Raw genomic sequence first — 19,999 nt, 5'->3', positions numbered from 1 at the left:
TTGAAAGACTGTTTATTTGCCCCTTTACCTTTTTAGTTTTTCTGGTTTCAGCCTGTGAGGACTAGGTTGTGTTGTGGCTGGTGGACGTCCGAAGCGGAAAGCCATTTCTCCAGCTGCACCGTGAACTCCACAGACATCGGCTCAGGCTGGTTGGAAACGGCGTCTTCTGTGTGTACGTCCATCTCGCTTTCCTTACGTCCTTTCCCCTTACCTACAGAACGGCAGTTATTATGATTTAACCGCTAGCCTCACGTGCTACCGACACTACTGCGAGTTGTGTTGGGTTAGACGTGACCTCAGACCTTTAGGGGCTGCAGCGGACTTCTGGTCTCCGGCCTTTCCCTTCTTCTCTTCCTTCTTCTTCTCGTCTTTGGTTTTCTTACTCGACTCCTGGTGAGAAACGTACAGCACTCCATCACGTTCTGCTGCTGCGGGCTGTAGATACTGAATGTTCCGTTGCGAAGTTTCAGGTTAATTTGCTAATTTGTAAACTAAAGTACAGCTATATTGGAATTATAGATCCTGGCTCCTCAATAGTTTTCTAGTGGTCTGTACTGGTCCTATAAATAAAATAAACCCTAATCCCATGCCAGCTCAACATTCTTGGCAACATTTCATAGAGTAAATAAAGATTGACTACCTAAGCCTAGATGTAACTACAGCGTGTTACGTTTCGAGGGTGCTCTGCAGGAGTGCAGATCTACCTTCTCTCTGGAAGCCGTGGTCCTCGCCCCGTTTTCTGTTTGCTGCACCCCGAGGTCACACAGGACCGTGACCCTGTGACCCCCCATGGTGAGGTCCTGGAGGGACACGTGGACCGAGCCCAGAGCCCTCCGGATCGGAGCGTCCGGGATCATGTCCACCGTCGACTCCTTCTTCTTCTTGTCTTTCGATTTTGGCCCGGAGCCGGTTTTGTTTGCGGGGCCTGCACACTGTGAAAGAAACAAAAACAGGCCGTTTTCATCACACTTTTTTTACACAAAGTCATTTTTAAACCTTTCGAAATGTAATATTTTTTCGTTCATAAAAAAAAAAACTGTGAAACTTTTTGTCACTAATATTTTTCAACCTTTAGAATTTTTTTAATCTTTTATTAGAAAATATTGATTGTAACCTTTAAAAAGTCTCTGTAAATATCTCTATTTATAAACTCCTCAAAAAAAGTTCGGAAACGTTATTTTGTGTGTAAAAATTAATAAAGTGTAAAAATGGCCAATATGTGTTGTTTTTTCCTTATCACTGTGGGAGATTGCAATTATCCAATCCACCAAGCAACTCAAAACGAGAGTGAATACGAACAGAAGTATTATAATGTACGTAATTAATATTGCAGGGGATTTTGGCACATTTTTTTGGGACGCTACCCACACGGTTAGCTGTGTTGCTCATTCCAAGAATGTACGATCCTTACACGTTGTACCTCGTTGTAAAGGTGACTAATCAGGCTTTCCAACGATATAAAATACATAAAATTGAAGGGGAAGAATCCATCCAAACTCTGGCACCGGTCGTACAGGGACCGAACAGCCCCGATCAGGGAGTCCGGTACCCCGTACTCCCGGAGCACCCCCCACATGAGCCCCCGAGGGACACGGTCGAACGCCTTTTCCAAATCCACAAAACATGTGTAGACTGGTTGGGCGAACTCCCATGCACCCTACAGAACCCTGCCGAGGGTATAGAGCTGGTCCACAGTTCCACGGCTATTATTCTAGGGGAAGAATAATCGGCTGAAATAACGTTTCCGAACTTTTTTTGAGGAGTTTGTATTTACATAACATATTTAGACAAACATATGTATAAATATACAAGAGTAACTTATAATTGAGTAATCTCACATCTTTGCCCCCTTTCTTGTCTGGGTTGGGTTTGGGTCCCGGGATAAGGTTTGGGTCCGGGGAAGGCCAAGATAGGACCTGGAAAAAAATCAAAATAAAATCACAACCAGACTTCCTGTTAGTCTTTCTGCTTCTCTCCCCACACAGCAGCTCTGGTTCAGCTCTCACCTTCTCCTCCTCGACGGTCAGAGACAGGCCTCCGAGGAGGAAGCTCTTCAGCAGGCACAAGTCGGCAACACCGTGGACGTCAGTGTGGCAGAAGTCCATGGTCTCTGCCCACACCACCTTCGGTGTGCTGTGTTTCACCACTGAAGGAAAACAAACAAACATCGAGTAGAGTAAGAAATGTGATAAAGGAAACACTCAAACATACACAAACAAACACACACAAACACTCACAAAATAATAGAAACTTGAATCGTTAATCAGGGAGACACCGATTAGAAGTGGATTACCACTGTGGGAACGACTATGAGGATTCCCCGCGTTTCCTGGTGTGCTGATCACATGGTCTGGCTCCCGGGCGTCTGGTCTCTGCTCTGCTGAGCCTGGTGCTGCGTCCACTACCGAGGCACCCTCCACGCTCACCTGCTGCCCCACACCATGAACGCCACACAACCACCCGCCACAATCACATCACCTCAAGGACAAATCCTGCTGAGAATGTCACCGTTGAGGATGAACTTGTGTTTGCGCATCAATAAGGGGTCAGATGGCTAGCCGGTTGGATTCCCAGCCATGCAAAATGACGTTGTGTCCCTGGGCAAGGCACTTCACCCTACTTGCCTCGGGGGGAATGTCCCTGTATTTACTGTAAGTCACTCTGGATAAGAGCGTCTGCTAAATGACTAAATGTAAATCAATAAATGTGGAAAGTTTACCTGGACGCCAGCAGCGGAGGGCTGTCGGTTGAGAAACTCGTAGCCGACAGAGTAGCTGTAAGTGACGACAGGGAACTCGGGCGCGTTGTCACACTGATCCATCAGGGGATCAGGGACACCCCTCATTTTACCCACTGTTACCATGACAACCGCCTGGTCCAATATCATGTCTGCAAACAGAGCAAGGCCACGACCAGGACATGTTTCTTACTCCAGAACAGATGCCTCAGCAAAACATCACCAGGCAAAAAGCAATGGTAATCTTTATCAAATATGCAGGTGACCCTGGCGCTGCTGAGTGTGTGAGCGTTCAAAAGTCAAGTGGTGTCAAGTGGTAGTATTATTATGTTCGAACATATCTTCAAAAGTCAAGTGGTGTCAAGTGGTAGTATTATTATGTTCGAACATATCTTCAAAAGTCAAGTGGTGTCAAGTGGTAGTATTATTATGTTCGAACATATCTTCAAAAGTCAAGTGGTGTCAAGTGGTAGTAATATTATGTTCGAACATATCTTCAAAAGTCAAGTGGTGTCAAGTGGTAGTATTATTATGTTCGAACATATCTTCAAAAGTCAACTGGTGTATTGGACGATAGTGAACCAGTTCTCTCTGTTCCCTGCCAGTCTGACCTCTGACCTCTCATGTTTGCCAGGCCTCTGAAGCGGTGACGGTCGTCAGGCGTGACCCTGGCAGCGTCCAGGTACAGCAGCCGGGGAAGGCTGTCCAAGGTGAACCCTGGGAAGGAGGGGGTCAGGGTGAGGGGGTTTCCCTGCAGGACCAGGGTCCTCAGGCAGGGCAGGGTGGCCAGGGCCTCCACCATGACGCGATGTCCCTGGAAGTCAGACCAGCTAAGGTCCAGAGAGACCAGCTGTGGCCTGAGGGGGGGTGAGAGTCTAGGCTGAACACCACACTGACGAGAGGCATTCTAGACATTCAGTTTGTTGCGATGGGGACGTTCCTTCATCAACCGTCTGTTGGTTTTTAGGACTTGTTTTGTACTTATTATTATCAGAATCAGAATGGGTTTTTATTCGCCATGAAAGTTTGCACAGACAAGGAATTTACGAGGCAGCCATTATCGGCGCCAACTAGAAAGTAGAAAGTTTCAGCATAACATGAGGAGAGGGGAGGGGGAAAAAGGCACCCCCAGACTATGCTCCCAGAGGAGTACAGTGTGGGAACAGGCAAAAAACACCTCAGCACATTAGCACATACATTGTACATTACAGAAACACATGACTTGCAATGGGGGGGGGGGGGGGGGGTAGACAGGCGCATCTGGACCTGCAGCCATAGTAGGCGCTGGTCACAGACCCGCCAGCCACCCTGGGGGAACAAGCAGGCTTGTTGTATGAGTATGCCTGTGGGTTGTTCGCCTTCACCTAGGCAAAGGCGAACAACCCACAGGCATACTCATACACTAACTTTCACCTACTACAGATATGCCATCACCCCCCCACCCCCATCCAACGCCTTTCCGCACAGGCCGTCCCTGTTTGGTTTTCAGCCCGGAGAAAAGTTGGATACAAAAGTTGGAATTAAACCGGCAACCTTCCGATTAATAGCCCAACTTCATAACCGCTCAGCCATCTGACCCCAACGGAACGTGCTTCGCTTCCCCCAGCCTGTGACACTGACCAGAACGCCCCCGTGAGGAGTTGGACGTCTGCAGGGGAGCCCAGCCGGTTGGCGCCCAGACCCAGGTGCTGCAAGCCGGGACGCGGGTGGCAGCTTAACCCATTCAGGTCAGACACCTGGTTGGAATAAAGCTCCAACACCTACCAAACAAGCACACAATGACGTTAAGGAAACAAGGAAAGCCAAAATATGTTTTGAGTGGCATATAACAGTGATATTGGAACACAATGGAGGTAATTTTGATCGGAATTTCACTCGGAAACTTTCCAAATCACAGACTGAGGTTTTTGGTTGATGCCGTTAATAGTCAGTGATTCCACAAGATAAGCATCTGAGTATCACAAGTATAGCTCCCCCTCTGGTGTGAACAATGTGTCTGACTCAGAGTGACTCACTCTGAGGGCGGAGGGAAGACGACCGCTGTGTAGATCGGAGATTCTGTTAGCACTCAGCACCAGCTCTCTCAAACTGGAGAACCGTAAAAGGCCTTCATCGACCACGGACACCTGGTCCACACACACAAAGTGATATAAAAAAACATAAAGTTTCTGTATTGTTACAAATAGAATATATACGTTAACAACAAACTATACTATACATATTTAGATTGGAATCATTCAATCTCTTTGCGATTGACTGTTCAATCGAAGTCAATCGCGATTCACTGTTCCTGCACTCTGACCACTGAAATACTTTTTTAACTCCTTGATCTTCTGCTGTACTTTCTAGAATACACTATTTGAACGCCACTTTGGATGAAAAAATCCGCTAAGTCAATGAAATGTCATGTAACCAGGTCTGGGGATACACACAGATCGGGGAGTCCCCGAACCAGGCCTACTAGTTTTACTCACACCTTTGTCCACGATCCGCAGGGTGATGAAGTGTGTGTAGACGGTGTCATCAGGACGACCTTCAGGACCTCCCACACACAGCTCCCTCAGGGTCGACACCTGGGGGCTCCAGGGGCCCTCGTGTCGCCATGGAGACATGGGACAGGTCAGGAGGTCCTTGAGGTTCTCCTTCTCCTCCTTCTCGGCGCCATCTCTCCCTTCGTCCTCTTCCGCGTATCCCCAGTTCCTCTCCTCGTGTTTGTTACCGATGGATTTAGTCTGAACACAAGAAGCAGCTTACGTTCAGAAAGGGACATCTTGACAGTTTGAATTCCATTTACTTAACTGTAACTGCCTATGACTGAATGGATAACTTGTAAAGGTAAAGCTAGCTTGCTGGAAAAGTCGATGGATTGATGGCAGCATTCGCCATCAGGTGGACCAGTGGTAGTTTTGTTACATTATACATATAAATACGTGTTATACATGTACAATAGTTTGTGAACTCACCCAGGTACCACGCCCACATGGAAAGTCCTTCAGACAGAGGCTGCGAAGCTGTTTGTCCAACACGGATGACAGTGTCACCGTGGCCATGTTCGACAGGATCAGGGCTGGAGGAACTCTACAGGCCTACTGGCTCGTCTGTTGCGTGGCTTGTTTACAATCGAGGGGTTGTTAGATGTTGCTTGGCAACCGTTGGTAGAACACGCGCCACTGATCTACATTACAGGACTACATGACAGAGCATTGAATAAAACATAAGAGGGAATGTATTATACGTTATTTATTCAGTGTCAACTTTACAACTATCTAATCAAATAAAGTCAATAAAATAGTCATGATTTCTTTGCTTCTTTAAAAAATATTGGCAACATATGTTGTTTATCGTTGTTTTTAGATGTGTTATACTGTTAAAATAGTTACACTCACAATCTAATTGAGTAAAACTGACCGGAACATACATTAAGTCTCACTGAGAAATGTACAGTTCCGGCTCATTAGCATATAGAACATACATTAGCCTGGTCATCAGGTTTCCACAACTGAATGATAAGTCTGTAGAGTTCTAATTCGCCCTGCTTTGGACTGTCCATGTGTTATGTAAGGAACTCCATCAGTCACCCTGGTCAGTCCACTAAGCAGGGGAAAACACAAATCAATCAATGACTAATTTCTTTACTTTTGTAATGACAATTGTGACAAATTCTGATGAAAAATGGAAAACCGTGGCAATGTTATTATGTCACCTTTACGTTGTGACCTTATCCAATTCATAGCTCATGGAAACATCTCTTGTAGTAAGACAAATTGGTTATAAACATACGTTTATGTGGAATGATGTTTCGATTGCCATACTCAACATAATCAACATCTTCTTTGTGTTTTTATGTTATAGTTTGAAGTAGAAAAACCCAAATACAGTTCACATTACTATCGTGATTACATTATTCTGTCAACAGTGGCTCTCATAACTTCTGTTAATCAGAGCCTGACATCTTAATAATGACACTATAAAAAACTAAATTTATTTATATACATTTTTACAAGCAATGTCACAAAGGGCTTCACATATGCCCATAGAACTGCCCCTTATCCAACCTACACCCTCAAGGAAGACAGGAAAAACTCCCGGAATAGCTCACTAGAGAAAAATGGAAGAAACCTTGGGAGTAATTCAGTGAGGGATGTAAATGTACTATTTTAAGCATTCATCTCTTGAAATGACAGTTTACTTTCCAGTCAACTAGATGTCATCATCCTTAAGACGCGTTTAGGAAATGTTCTGATGATTATCTTACTGGCTTCATAAATATGCACCTAAGAGAGGTTGAAATTAGAACGCATCAAGCTGATCAGTTGAATCTTTTGAAATGAAGCTCATCGGTAAGCATAGGAGTACTGTGTGTGATCTGTTAGACAAAAATGCCTCTTCTAGGTGTGTCCTTATCCAGATTTTGTAATTTCAAGTCTTTTTTATGTGTATATCTTGCCACATAATATATAAAAGCCTTTTTTGTTTTACATTTGTTTGATACGTTAATTTGATAATGATCTTGTGTGCTCCCACAGCAGTGATTATGCTACCCTTGTTCATCATACAAGTTAAAGGTGCTACGCTTAAAACTTCAACTCTGCCAAAAGCCCCAACTCTTACCCTGATTAAATATGTTAACGAAACACTAAAATATTTGGTAAGTAATTTTTTTTTCATCATTATTTGTGTCAGCTCAGGGTAAACATTCCTAACGGGAATCTTAATGGGACAGGGTTTTGCTACAACGTATTGCTGTCACTCACTAAAACAAAATATGGTTCAACAGGAGATAATTGACCTTTTTTCTGTACTCTCCCATCCCACTAGGAGGACAACAACGAGGCTCTTCCTCCGAAAAATGAGGACTACAATCTGAAGACGCTTCCAAAACATGGTCAAATCGAAAACTTCACCTGTCAACAGCTTTCCAATGTCAGCTGTTACATCACAAAAGTGATGATCCGAGATGTCCTGTTGCAGAATAACCTCGTGAAAATAAATCAAGACATTAGAGACATGGTCAACTGGAAGGGATGCCCCAACAACCAACAAGAAACATGCCAACTTCCAATTAAAAAGACCCATGGTGAAGCCTTAATGTTTATAAAATATCTCCTCCAGGTCCTTGTCAAACGGCCATAAAAAAAATCTGAAATGTACTAGACAGCTTTATTTATTTTCAGCCCATTTTAATTGAAGTATTTATAAAACATATTTATGTATCTATTTATTGGTGAAATATTCTATTGTTAATCATTTATAAACATTTGTGAAAATGAAACATTAAAAATGTCTCAATGTATTGGTTTCATGATCACGCTTCTGTTTAATGGGAGTCAAAAACAAATGCAAAAGAAGGCTAAATTGTTCAATTGACTTGGTGGGGATCAGTGATAAATGTAGGAAAATATTTTATTTTTTAGAGCAGTATGACAGTATTTACAACTCTTAAGGCAAGACTCGAATAATGACAAAGTCATTATTCGACAAAGTCATTATTCGAACAACTGCAGAATGAATGAATTCATTCACAATTCACCTGCAGGAGTCAATTCAGACTACAGGTACCTAAGAATTTTAAAGCACAGTTTGATTTCTTTATTGGAAAATGGGAGCTACATACAAAAGAATATGTAATAAGTGAATACATGTTTTTGACCAAATCCTTTCCATCTAGACCAAACAGGTAAACTTTCCACCTCCTCAAAAAAACAAAAACAAAATCATGATTCTTGACAGAAAATAACATGGTCAATATTGTGACTGGTTCCAAGTCTTGTTTTGTAGAAGTAATGATCGTGTACTCTGCAACAGGATTTACACGCGTCAATCTGCACATCCTAAATAAAGAGTGTGACCACATCAGCACATCACACATAACACATGTAGAGAACCTCCATAAACTAGCACTCATAACCTCGAAAGCTATAGAAACATCCAAACCGAGCTCTCAGTTTCATGAATAACCACTTAAGGAGTGTTGAACAAAAAACATTGAAAGATGCCATAAGATGTCTGACATTATCCCCGTACTGAAAAACTAAGTAATAAATAAGATGCCATTTGCGCACATAACGTTACATTAAGTTTGACTTGATTATGAAAAAAGAAAGAAAAACACATTCACATTGTACGTGACATGTTCACTGCTGTGTTTTGTGAAGACATCCTGATTTATTTTGTTCGTTTTGGTTATAGAGAAAAGCATATTGATGCTCACCAGTGCGTCCCTGAGTGAACAAATACAATTTCTTTCAAAATAATAATAGAAAAGTAACAAAGCACCTGTACATTCAGCGAAGCTCCATTGACGCTCGTTTTGTATGGTTATATTTCCACTGCCACATCACTGACAGGTAGAAAAGTTTGTATTTTACCAGTCCAGTCTGGCAGACCATCCTGTCAAGGCGTGGTGTCTCTCAGATCGACCCCTGAAGAGTTCAGTAGCGCTGGAACAGTCCAGCACATGAAAAGACGCGAGATTAGCTTCAACATTCCACGCACGCTGCCTCCACCTGGCTGGAAGACTTCGGGAACAGGGTTTTACAGCATCAGGACCGGCACACGTGCGTGTTGTTGAGCTCCACAGTGCGAGGAACACAAGAGAAGATTTAACAATAATCCTTCAGGCTCGGAAACGTTTTTCACTCGTTTTCACGGTAAGATCCGCGTCTCACATGCACGCCGTTTCGTCAACAAAAAGTAAACTTACTCTTTTGTTTTCCCTTTTTAAGATAGCTTTTTTTTTTCCTTTAAACTATTTCTACCTCACATAACAAGCCATAAAAACATCACGGTAAGACTATAATTTGAACTAAAAACACCCTGAACAGCAGACTGTGATTGGCATCATACATCGCTCGGTTGCTCCTGACAGCAGAGGATGCTTTTGCAGAGATTCAAACACTTTTCTGAATGCACATTTCACATTTTTTGAAAATATGACTTCGAGATTTCCGAAGATTAACGTTATTAACACCCTAGCCAAGTGGAGGAATAAAATCCTTCAATGAGAATAAGGCAGAAACCTTGTGCTTTTTCTGTGTGTGATGAATCTAGACAGAGAGGAAGACTGGAGTAATCTCTTTGGAATTTAGCTCGAGAGGCCAGCTGGTGAGGTCTTATTTTTCAACGGTTTTTCAAAGTGTTGTTTGAAGGGTCGATTTGGATGTGAAGTGCGAGGTTTGTGACGAGCTCGCCCGCGTGACTAAGTAGCTAGGAGTCTCCAGAACTGTTGTGGGAGTTTGCGACAGCTTGTCTGGCTTCCTCGGATAGCAAGGCCGGGTCGGTGAGAATGGAGGTACTGGTGCTAAGCTGCCGGAGGGTCCCGAGCACCGCTGTCAAACCAAACAAAGAAACGGTAAGACATCAGCCGTTACTTCACGCCGTCCATACCTACTAGCATACTAGCTAACTCTACTTGCATAACATGCAGGACGGGGTCCCTGAGGACCAGGGTTGAGACCCACTGCACTAAATAATTAAACAAGGGTTAGGAGTTTCTGATGGAGAAGCTAGAGTTATGCAAGCTCAGGGTCCTTGATGACAGTAATCTTAAGGTGCAAAGCGATAAGCAGACTTGGCTCCAGAAAAAAAAAATAGGGGGCATTTTTTTCTTAGAAGGGGGGCACGCATTTACAAAGCATGTATGAGAGTCAAAATAAGAGCAGACCTGCATATACTGCAGGAACGTGTAGCCATCTTGATATTTAATTTATAGCCAATGCCAGTATTTCTTATTTATACTTTAACAAAATTTGGGGGCCAAATGGAATGCTGTACCCCCTCAAAAATTAATTTCCCGTCAATGCACCCCCTTGGAGCCGACCCTGGCGATAAGACATATGACCATTTCACCCCTCCCCCTGTCATCACATCCTCTGACCGGAGAGACGCAAGCACAGGAAGAGACAACACGATAACAAAAGGAGGAAGAAATGACTTTCAGCGATCTAGAGATACTGGAGAACCCAAGATTCGTTATGGAACCATGATTCAACTTTCCCAAGCGCAAAATAAATCACCAACGCATCTGGGGTTCACCTGAGGGGAGTCAGGTGGCTGAGCGGTTGTGTCCTTGGGCAAGGCACTTTACCCTACTTGCCTCGGGGGGAATGTCCCTGTACTTACTGTAAGTCGCTCTGGATAAGAGGGCCTGCTAAAATGACTAAATGTAAATGAACGGGTTGTCATGGAACTCAGCAGAAGCCTGATAACGATCATTCTTTTGAATCAGGTGTGTTGAAGCAGGGAAACATCTCGATCAAGCAGGGCAGGGGGTCCAGAGGACCAGGGTGGAGAGAGGCTGTGTTAACGTGACCGGTACTCACTGGGCCTCAGCACAGGAAGGGAGCAATGTCGTTCCAGCCACTGTAGGGTGCTTTCACATAGCTCTCCCTTGCTGGTGACGGAGACTGAGCCGTTGAACGACTCAAACAGGGGCTTGATGATGATGCTGAACTGTCACAAGTGGGTCAAAGGTCAAATTTACGAGGTGGAGGTTAAACAGATGCAATCTGATGATCATCTCAAGTCCTCAGAGCCCTACATAGCTTAGATACCCCTTGATGACTGGTTTGGAATTTTATGTAGTTTTTTTCCCTTGTGCCTAAAGTTGTCTTTTTACTCAAACAGCATGACACAGTTTTGGCATGGGGCATCTAATCATACAATCTGAATTGAGTAGAAACTTGCATCACTACACACTAACAATTTGACTAAGAAGCTTGTTTGCGCCTGTAACATAGACTTGGGTCTCCCCTGTGTGATTACCCAGTTAAAATAAAGGTTCAAGGAAAACACGTAAAACTCAACAAAGTTGTTTTTTTTTAGTGGTTTTTTTTTAAGGATACAATCCAGAACTTCCAGTTCTGAAGCGTGCGGCTCTTCACGTACTCGTCAAACTTCTCCCTCATGTGGTCGAAGCGGTGTCGTGTTATGGGCACTCCTGTAGCGGGCAACTGCTCCTGGCACGTGCTGCGAGACGTGATTGGATGATGGAGAGAGGGGGGGTGGGGGTGAGGGAGAGAGAAAGGAGAGGCCAAGATTTAGACAGACATAAACGCTACCAGTTCTGCCTTAGCAGTAGAACAGCTCTCTATACACGTCTTTCCTTCCTGTCTCCCCCTCAGGTCTCTCCTCTCTGTCTCCCCCTCAGGTCTCTCCTCTCTGTCTCTCCTCTCTGTCTCCCCCTCAGGTCTCTCCTCAGGTCTCCCCCTCAGGTCTCTCCTCTCTGTCTTCCCTCAGGTCTCCCCCTCAGGTCTCTCCTCTCTGTCTCCCCCTCAGGTCTCCCCCTCAGGTCTCCCCCTCAGGTCTCCCCCTCAGGTCTCTCCTCTCTGTCTTCCCTCAGGTCTCCCCCTCAGGTCTCCCCCTCAGGTCTCTCCTCTCGGTCTCCCCCTCAGGTCTCCCCCTCAGGTCTCCCCCTCAGGTCTCTCCTCTCTGTCTTCCCTCAGGTCTCCCCTCAGGTCTCTCCTCTCTGTCTCCCCCTCAGGTCTCTCCTCTCTGTCTTCCCTCAGGTCTCTCCTCTCTGTCTTACCTCAGGTCTCCCCCTCAGGTCTCTCCTCTCTGTCTCCCCCTCAGGTCTCTCCTCTCTGTCTCCCCCTCAGGTCTCTCCTCTCTGTCTCCCCCTCAGGTCTCTCCTCTCTGTCTCCCCCTCAGGTCTCTCCTCTCTGTCTCCCCCTCAGGTCTCCCCCTCAGGTCTCTCCTCTCTGTCTTCCCTCAAGTCTCCCCCTCAGGTCTCTCCTCTCTGTCTCCCCCTCAGGTCTCCCCCTCAGGTCTCCCCCTCAGGTCTCTCCTCTCTGTCTCCCCCTCAGGTATCTCCTCTCTGTCTCCCCCTCAGGTCTCTCCTCTCTCTCCCCCTCAGGTCTCCCCCTCAGGTCTCTCCTCTCTGTCTTCCCTCAAGTCTCCCCCTCAGGTCTCTCCTCTCTGTCTCCCCCTCAGGTCTCCCCCTCAGGTCTCTCCTCTCTGTCTCCCCCTCAGGTATCTCCTCTCTGTCTCCCCCTCAGGTCTCTCCTCTCTCTCCCCCTCAGGTCTCCCCCTCAGGTCTCTCCTCTCTGTCTTCCCTCAGGTCTCCCCCTCAGGTCTCTCCTCTATGTCTCCCCCTCAGGTCTCTCCTCTCTGTCTCCCCCTCAGGTCTCCCCCTCAGGTCTCCCCCTCAGGTCTCTCCTAACAGGAGACACAGGAGAGGTGCCGCTACAGGTGTCCTTTACACAGTGACAAGAGTCGTGTTTGTACTTTATGGAAGCGTTGAGCTCCTCGATCTCCTCGCGGAGCCTCTTGGTCTCTTCCTGCAGGTGTTGTCTCTCCTGCTGCAGCTTTCCCACATACTCCACGGTCTTTTGCAGCGTTGCCGCGTTGCTGATCTGGAGACACGACACAGAGCAGAGAGGGGGGGTCACCGCTGTGCCCTGCACCTTCACAACGACGAAGACCGACGAACAGAGGTCTGGGTTTACGTTTGACTGGGACTTGAGAGAGGGAACCATGTTGCAGAGTGTCTTGAAGCCGATGTTGATGTTGAAACGTCTCTTCTGCTCAGCGGAGATGTGGGTCCCCCTGCGGCTCTGGGGCAGAAGATGGGAAGGTTGATGAAGACGAGGTGCGGAAACGTTTTTCAGTGTCTTGCTTAAATACAGCTTTGACATTGGCTGATTGACCATTTATCCTACTGAATTTAACTGTAAACAAATGATTCATAATTCATTTTTCATAATATTCAACCTGGTCTGAGTATTATCCCTCCATGACGAATGTGACCTCTAGAGAGACAGACTGTTACACATGCATACTGACACACACACACACACCTGGTTGGACTCGTTCTTGGAGAGGGCTGAGCTGCTGCTGAGGGGGGACTGGGGGCTGGGGGCCTGCTCCGAGCCACAAGGGGACCCCTTGCCCGAGCCCAGCCCGTCCAGCGCTGAAACACACCAACACAAACCCCAGAGACACGCTCACTTCACACACGTCAAAGTACCACACTAGACTCGGTCGTTACATTGAAAGGCTAGAGAGAGAGACAGAGAAAAAAAGAGAGACAGAAAGAGAGAGAGACAGAGAAATACAGAGAAAGAAAGAGACAGATAGAAGGACAAAGAGAGAGAGAGAAAGAGAGAGAGACAGAGAAAAAAAGAGACAGAGAGAAAGAGAGAGGGACAGAGAGACAGAGAGAGGGACAGAGAGACAGAGAGAGAGGGAGAGATCATCTCACCAGCTCCTGAGGGCACTGCAGTCTTGTGCCTGGAGGAGTTTGTCTCCTCTTTAGGCACGATGAGCTGCTGAGGCTTGTGAGTCTGGGGCAGGATGTGGAACCCTGGAGACTGACAGAGAGACCAGGACACACAGTGTTACCATCAGCTCTCCTACTGGGCTCAGGGCCCCAACCACAGGAGTGTTAGGCCAGGTGGGCTCCTACCGGTGCCAGGCTGGGAGGGCCAGCCAGAACCATGTTGGGAGGCACCACGTCCGGCTTCAGGGGGCTCTGGGTGACCAACACCGCTCCGGTGTGCCCTGGGAAGGGAGCTGATGGGCAGGGGGGACAGGGAGGGCAAGGGGGGCAGGGAGGACAGGGGGGCAGGGAGGGGTGCCGGGTTACACAGGGCTGGTAGAGCTAACAAGAACACTACCTCTGCGCACATGAGTATTTCCTTATTAAATAACTTAAGTTTTCAGTCAGCATTCGTAGCAGCCCTCGGGAGGAATTCAAGACAAGTATCAGTGCCATCGTGTGGTGAGAGGTGAAAGTGCACTAACCTGTCAGGATGAGGTGCGAGGAGGAGGAGGGGAGAGGATTGGCCGGAACGATCCTCTGCACGTGGCGCGTTTTTTTGCTGGAGTTGGAGGGGTGGATTGGTTTGGGCAGGGCAAACGTCTGGGGGTGCTGGCGGAGAGGGGGCGGAGAGGGACCCTGGGGCTGGAGGGGGGGAGGCGGCAGGGGAGAAGCGTGGCTGGAGAGGGAGCAGAAGTCTGGAGCGTGGCTGAAGGAGGGGGCGGAGTCTCTGGGCGGGACACCGGGGGAGGCTGTGTGTGTGATGACCGTCTGGGACGGGGTCTCTTCCAGGGGTGGGGGGTGGTCGATGGGCGTGGCTGTGCCTAGACGGGTGGCCGGGGGCAGGGGGGGACGGGGGGCAGGCTGGCTGAGAGGGGAGTCTGCTGGAGCGCTGGGGCCCACGGGGCCTGGGAACAGGGGCAGGTAGTCGTGCACGTAGGCAGGGCATCCAGAAGTCACGCTGGCCTGAACAGGCATGCTGGAGGTGAGGGGCAGGGGGGAGGGGAGGGGAAGGGGGGAGGAGAGGGACAGGGGGCCTGGGGGGGGGGCCAGGTCAGTCGACAGGTGCATGGAGGGGAGGAGCTGAGCCTGAGGTCATGAGAAGAGACACACATTAGCTAGAGGACGAGAAACCAGTGTGGCACCACCGACTTGATCTGCGGTCAGAATCCTCGACTGCCACTGAGCTATTGTTAAGGATTGTGTAACTGGGTAGTGGGACCCAGAGTGTCACAGACTCGACTCCCATGCTGGCCTGCTTGACCTCAGCATTCCACTTACTTAGAATCCTCTTGGTGCCTGAACCCATTTGTTCTTTAATGAATCAATTGATAATCATTGGATATATGTATATATTAGTATTAAGCATTACATGTGTGTGTATACATAAACATAGTAGTGATTGGTATAGCAGCATTGATCAGCAGTATGTTATCATTCCTTCACACTTCACACTAACACACACTACTGTGTGTGTTAAGGGTATGTGTGTGTTAAGGGTGTGCGTGGCCTGGGGTTTACCTGTGTCTGACAGCTGCTACTGGGGACAGCAGAGACAGACTGAGCAGTGAGGGAAGTGGAGTGAAACACAGGCTGGCGGAGGCTGTGAAATAAGTCTGGAAGAAAGTGGCGGGGTTAGTCACAGATTAGTAAAAAAAACACGCTACCGTGGCAACCGTCACACGTGCTACTGGCTGCATTAGGAGCTACAGAGTGACAATGACACAGTGCTCCAGGGTCCTGGCAAAACAAACGTGCGGGGGTGGTGTTATGTCCCCCTGCGGGCCGGCCCCCTGCGGTTACCCTGGAGCGGCTCGAAGGAGTCCATGAAGTCAAGATTGGGTTGTAGGGGGATGAGCCCAGGCTGGATCATGTCTGCATTCCCCGCATGGGCTGAGGACAACAGAGGACACGTGTCAGAGTAATAACAGACCAGGGAGTGTCTATAGACGGGAGAATGATACAAGTATTCATTTCATGTATTCATTTGGGAGATGGTTTTATCCAAACTGATGGGGGGGATGGATCATTGCCAGGCATCTGCAGAGCTAGATAAGGACCCATTCATTTGAACCAGGTGTATTGGTGTATCTTAGTGATCTAAGAGGCTGATCTTGATCCTCACCGATCTCCCTGGGGTTGGGCCAGGCTATGGGCTGGTGCGAGGCCAGCGTGGAGAAGAGCGTGTCTGAGAACTCAGACATCAGTACGTCCATGTCGAACAGGGGGTCCATCTCCATGGGGATGGGAGACTCGCGGCTCCTGCGAGCGACCCGACGCCCCGCCAGCTCCTCGTCCTGCCAAAAGGAGACACGGAGGGTGTCTGGAAAGACTTCCCCAAACAGGGAAAACTGCTCCTCCGGACCCTTGGAGGGTTAGAAATGCAACACAAGCCTGCCAGTCAGTATCGAGAGCATGCAAGATTCACACACTAATTCAGCAGACAAAATGTGGTTAAAAAAAAAAAAAAATGTTAAAAGAATATCAAAATCTCTGTATCAGCTATTAATCCCCATCAAGTTATGATAAACATATTTTGGTTGGTTAAGTTAGTCTGTGCAACAAGACACATGCCTCCAAACATATCTTGCAGATCTGATCAGCAAGATGCCACAGCACATAACAGTCAAAACACCCAGAAGAGAAACCCAGAGCAGACCAAAAACAATGCTGTTCACCACATCCAGGCCCAGTTTCCCAGGCATGCATAAAGCCTAGTCCTACACTAAACATGTTTTCAATGGAGAACTTCATAGAATTTCTCTCTTACTTTAGGACTAAACCTAATCCATGTCTGGGAAACTGTGCCCTTATGTCCTAAAGATGCATGTATGGTAGTGGTAACTTTAAGAATATTCCGACATTGTAGTATATACCTTGAGAAGGCTTGATAGATCATCATCTTTGTGCTTCTGTAACTGTGACAAACCGCAAATCAATGTTTTTACATGTGACAATTAAGCACAGCAAACGACTGTACTCAATTGGATAATCAAGCCAATTATCTTATTAGCTATATTACATTAAAGTCTGAAATGATTACTTAATAAACCTAATTAAACGAGTCATGTGAGTGGTAAATACGGCAAACAATACTGCATCACAATATGAATTTGAATCTAAGATACCCTCTTTTTGAAGTAAGTCCTCCATTTGTGATACTCTCTGATGACTATTTCAATTCTTCTCTTCCAGTACTTCCCCTCCGTGGCTATCGCCTGTGGAGAGTAGAGGGAAGGGCCGGCCGACAGCAGGGGGGGGGGGGGGGGGGGGGGAGGAGAACAAGAGAGAGAGGTAATCAGCAATAAGGCTTCTCTTGAAAGGAAGCTCTAACATTATCCATGGGATGAAGAGAAGTCGATGAAGGCACGGTCTGGTGTTACCTCGGCCGGGCGGTTGTCCTCCATGTCTATGTTCCCGTCTAGAGGAGTCACAAAATGGCACACTGGGTTTTCCCTTTTCTCCACATCTGTAAAATCGGGAGAAAAAATGTGAGAGTTGTAGTTAGGAGACAGGAATCTCCCCTCTGTTCCAACCTTGCTCAACCTTGCTCAAACTCACGAGTGTCCATCTTCCTTTAGCTACTCTTTCAATGTTTAGAGAAACACCGGATGTGTACGAAAGTCTTACATTGCATATACCAGGCCCTCCAAATAGCGTTGTTGAGTCGGATCTTGTCTCTCCATAGCAACTTTAGCCCTTTGAAGTTCTTCCATTTAGGGGACACTAACTTGCCACTGAAAAGTAGAGGAAGCATAGTGTTACAGTGCTAGTTGTGTTGTGAGCGGTGTTTGAGTTCTGCACTGCTATTAATGTTGGAACCAGCAGACATTGTGTACATTCACCTATCGGTACTCTACACCGGTACCCGTCCGGTCTGTTGTGTGTGCAAATATTTTTGATCGCCTCCTTGGTAATGTAGCCATACTGTGTAGCCTATGGAATCGCCCACTCACCACCAGATTTTTTTTTTTTCAATTTTTTTTGTGCTACTATACGTTGTATGAAGGCTGATGTGATGAGTCTGAGGTTGATGAGGTTACTATAAAAACGTACGATTCGATTGATATCTCAGTTCTGAAAATGAAATCGGAAAATACTGAGCACCCACGTGTGCCAGACTGCCAGGCTACATTCATTTAAAATTAAACATTGCAGTTGGTGCTAAGTGGATCGTTTGTCATAGTGTGATTGGTTATGTCGCTGTCAGTCCCCTGCTCCATATCCTATCCACCAATCACAGCGTGCGCCCGTGAGCACCCTGGGAGGAAAACATAAATCGGCGCCTATGGCTGGATGGTAGACTGACTGGCAGCAACGTCACTGATGGTGAATTTGAGGTCTTCCCAGACGGAACCCCAGGACAGGACAGACACGTTCACCAGGGAGGCGGTTGGTGGGTGGGAGATTAACGCTTTGTAGATCAAAACAAAGGAAAAGCAAGCTACCGCAGACAATATCTGCTCATACATATCAACCAGTTTCTAAGGTTGCACTGAAATGATCAGTAAATCGTTGCACACATTTTTTTCCATAGATCTTTTTCATTTTCACACAAACAACAACCTGGGTACTTCGGTTAGGGCCTTAGAGTAATGTGCAAAAGCCTTTTATGCCCTAAAAATAGCCCTTTCCCTGTTGCGCACCCACAATGTAAGATTGAGTTTCTCTCCTTGCAGCTGTCTTAATTTCACCCCCACAACATTGCACAAGACTTGCACAAGTAAAATACGGAAAGGGGGGGGGGGGGTCGTGTTAGTGATGGTCTTTTTAGTGGGGGTCTTTATAATGGATCGTCTCCGGCATTCCGTAAGTATTGAGCAAGATGCCTGAAAGTTGAGACTCGTGACTGCAAGCTGCACCCATATCCAATCAGGGAGTGTAGCGAGCTATCATCTCACTTTCACTATCCTATCGAACCATTGAATAAAGTCGTACACGGAATGTGTGGCCTTCATTACGATGATCACGGTGAATTATGCATGATCTAAGATGCAAGTTGCTCAACATTAGCTAGAGCATTTTACATGATTGGTAGCAGAAACTTCATGGTAACGCGCTAACAATAAGCTAGTCCAAGCCAGGTCGTTGAAAGTTAGGTACGTAGTCGTAGAGGTATACAAGCTAATTTTAGAAAAAAATACCTGTATGCAAGCGTCATGCACTCGAACAGTTTTGTCAACGACGCATCTATTGATAGGTGTGATGTACTTGTCTTCCCAAAGTGATAAGTTTGACAGGTCTGCTTGTTCACTGTATCAAAGTCGTAGCCCATTTTTGGTGTATGTTCAATATGTGGTGAAGACACCATGAAGTGACCACTGTGGATGATCTGTGATTCGCGTCCATCGGACTTCTTAAATCCCAATTGGGATTCCTCTGCGTCCGAGTCATCGTCTTGTTCCTGCTTGATACTCGCCGGGGTACGGCGATATTGTCGTCGCGGTTCTCTGTTAGCCATTACTGCTAGCTAGCTAATTAAGTAATCAGAACAGTTGTTGTCTCCAGCGCAGCAGCTAACGATAGCAACGTAGCTATCTAGCCTATCTATCAGTGGTACAAGTATTTGGAATAACACAAATACTACCAGCTAATAAGCTACCAAGTTAGCTGGTTAACTAAAGCATCGAGTTCTCAAACTACTCATGCTTGTTATTCGTTATCTGATTTTGTAGTTGTTAAGCTTGCTAAACTTGTTTTGCTAACTAGCAGGCTTGCTAGCGAGCTGACTACCAGCTGACGAAAGTGTTCGCTAAGGAGTTGGTTGTACGGCAGGACCTGCTACTCTGCAGTTGCTCCGTCAACTCAAGAATGATTGGCTGCAGCCATAGCACCACCCTCTGCTGAAAATAACTATCCTGAAATTGTTAGCTAAAGCACAAAGCAGAACTAAATGACCCCTGTAGACTTTACAAATGATAGTCGGTTACGATCAAAGCATGTCACATTGTGCGATACAGATCCATATCGTTTATTTCATAAAATATTTTTTCCCCACATTTGAG

The 19,999-nt window shown here is 46.6% G+C and overlaps 2 protein-coding genes across 3 annotated transcripts; both read right to left on the bottom strand.

Annotated features, from left to right (window-relative positions):
* Positions 1–2: 2 nt before the first annotated feature.
* LOC134012213 (leucine-rich repeat-containing protein 43-like) lies at positions 3–5,844 on the bottom strand. Its single transcript, XM_062451957.1, has 12 exons — positions 5,701–5,844; positions 5,212–5,469; positions 4,753–4,863; positions 4,358–4,497; positions 3,356–3,594; positions 2,720–2,889; positions 2,294–2,429; positions 2,007–2,146; positions 1,839–1,916; positions 705–932; positions 303–390; positions 3–211 (listed from the first exon to the last, which is right to left on the bottom strand). Exons 1-12 carry the CDS (start codon positions 5,785–5,787, stop codon positions 48–50), a joined length of 1,839 nt encoding a protein of 612 aa, XP_062307941.1. The 5' UTR covers positions 5,788–5,844; the 3' UTR covers positions 3–47.
* A 2,278-nt stretch (positions 5,845–8,122) lies between these two features.
* mlxip (MLX interacting protein) lies at positions 8,123–19,770 on the bottom strand. 2 transcript variants are annotated; one of them, XM_062451816.1, is made up of 17 exons: positions 19,139–19,770; positions 17,625–17,731; positions 17,378–17,463; positions 17,123–17,212; positions 16,871–16,912; positions 16,120–16,360; positions 15,798–15,887; positions 15,516–15,610; positions 14,480–15,083; positions 14,142–14,248; positions 13,938–14,046; positions 13,534–13,646; positions 13,183–13,290; positions 12,962–13,089; positions 11,581–11,704; positions 11,059–11,188; positions 8,123–10,065 (listed from the first exon to the last, which is right to left on the bottom strand). In XM_062451816.1, the coding sequence occupies exons 1-17, from the start codon at positions 19,453–19,455 to the stop codon at positions 9,944–9,946; spliced, it is 2,613 nt and encodes an 870-aa protein (XP_062307800.1). In that variant the 5' UTR covers positions 19,456–19,770; the 3' UTR covers positions 8,123–9,943. The 2 variants fall into 2 exon arrangements, with proteins under 2 accessions (XP_062307800.1, XP_062307801.1); XM_062451817.1 differs by having other exon boundaries at positions 16,120–16,291.
* Positions 19,771–19,999: the final 229 nt, after the last annotated feature.

Source organism: Osmerus eperlanus, chromosome 25 (assembly GCF_963692335.1).
Source record: "Osmerus eperlanus chromosome 25, fOsmEpe2.1, whole genome shotgun sequence".
Lineage (NCBI taxonomy): Eukaryota > Metazoa > Chordata > Actinopteri > Osmeriformes > Osmeridae > Osmerus > Osmerus eperlanus.
The sequence above is the reverse complement of the archived record's forward strand: the minus strand, read 5'-3'. Positions and strand labels throughout refer to the sequence as shown.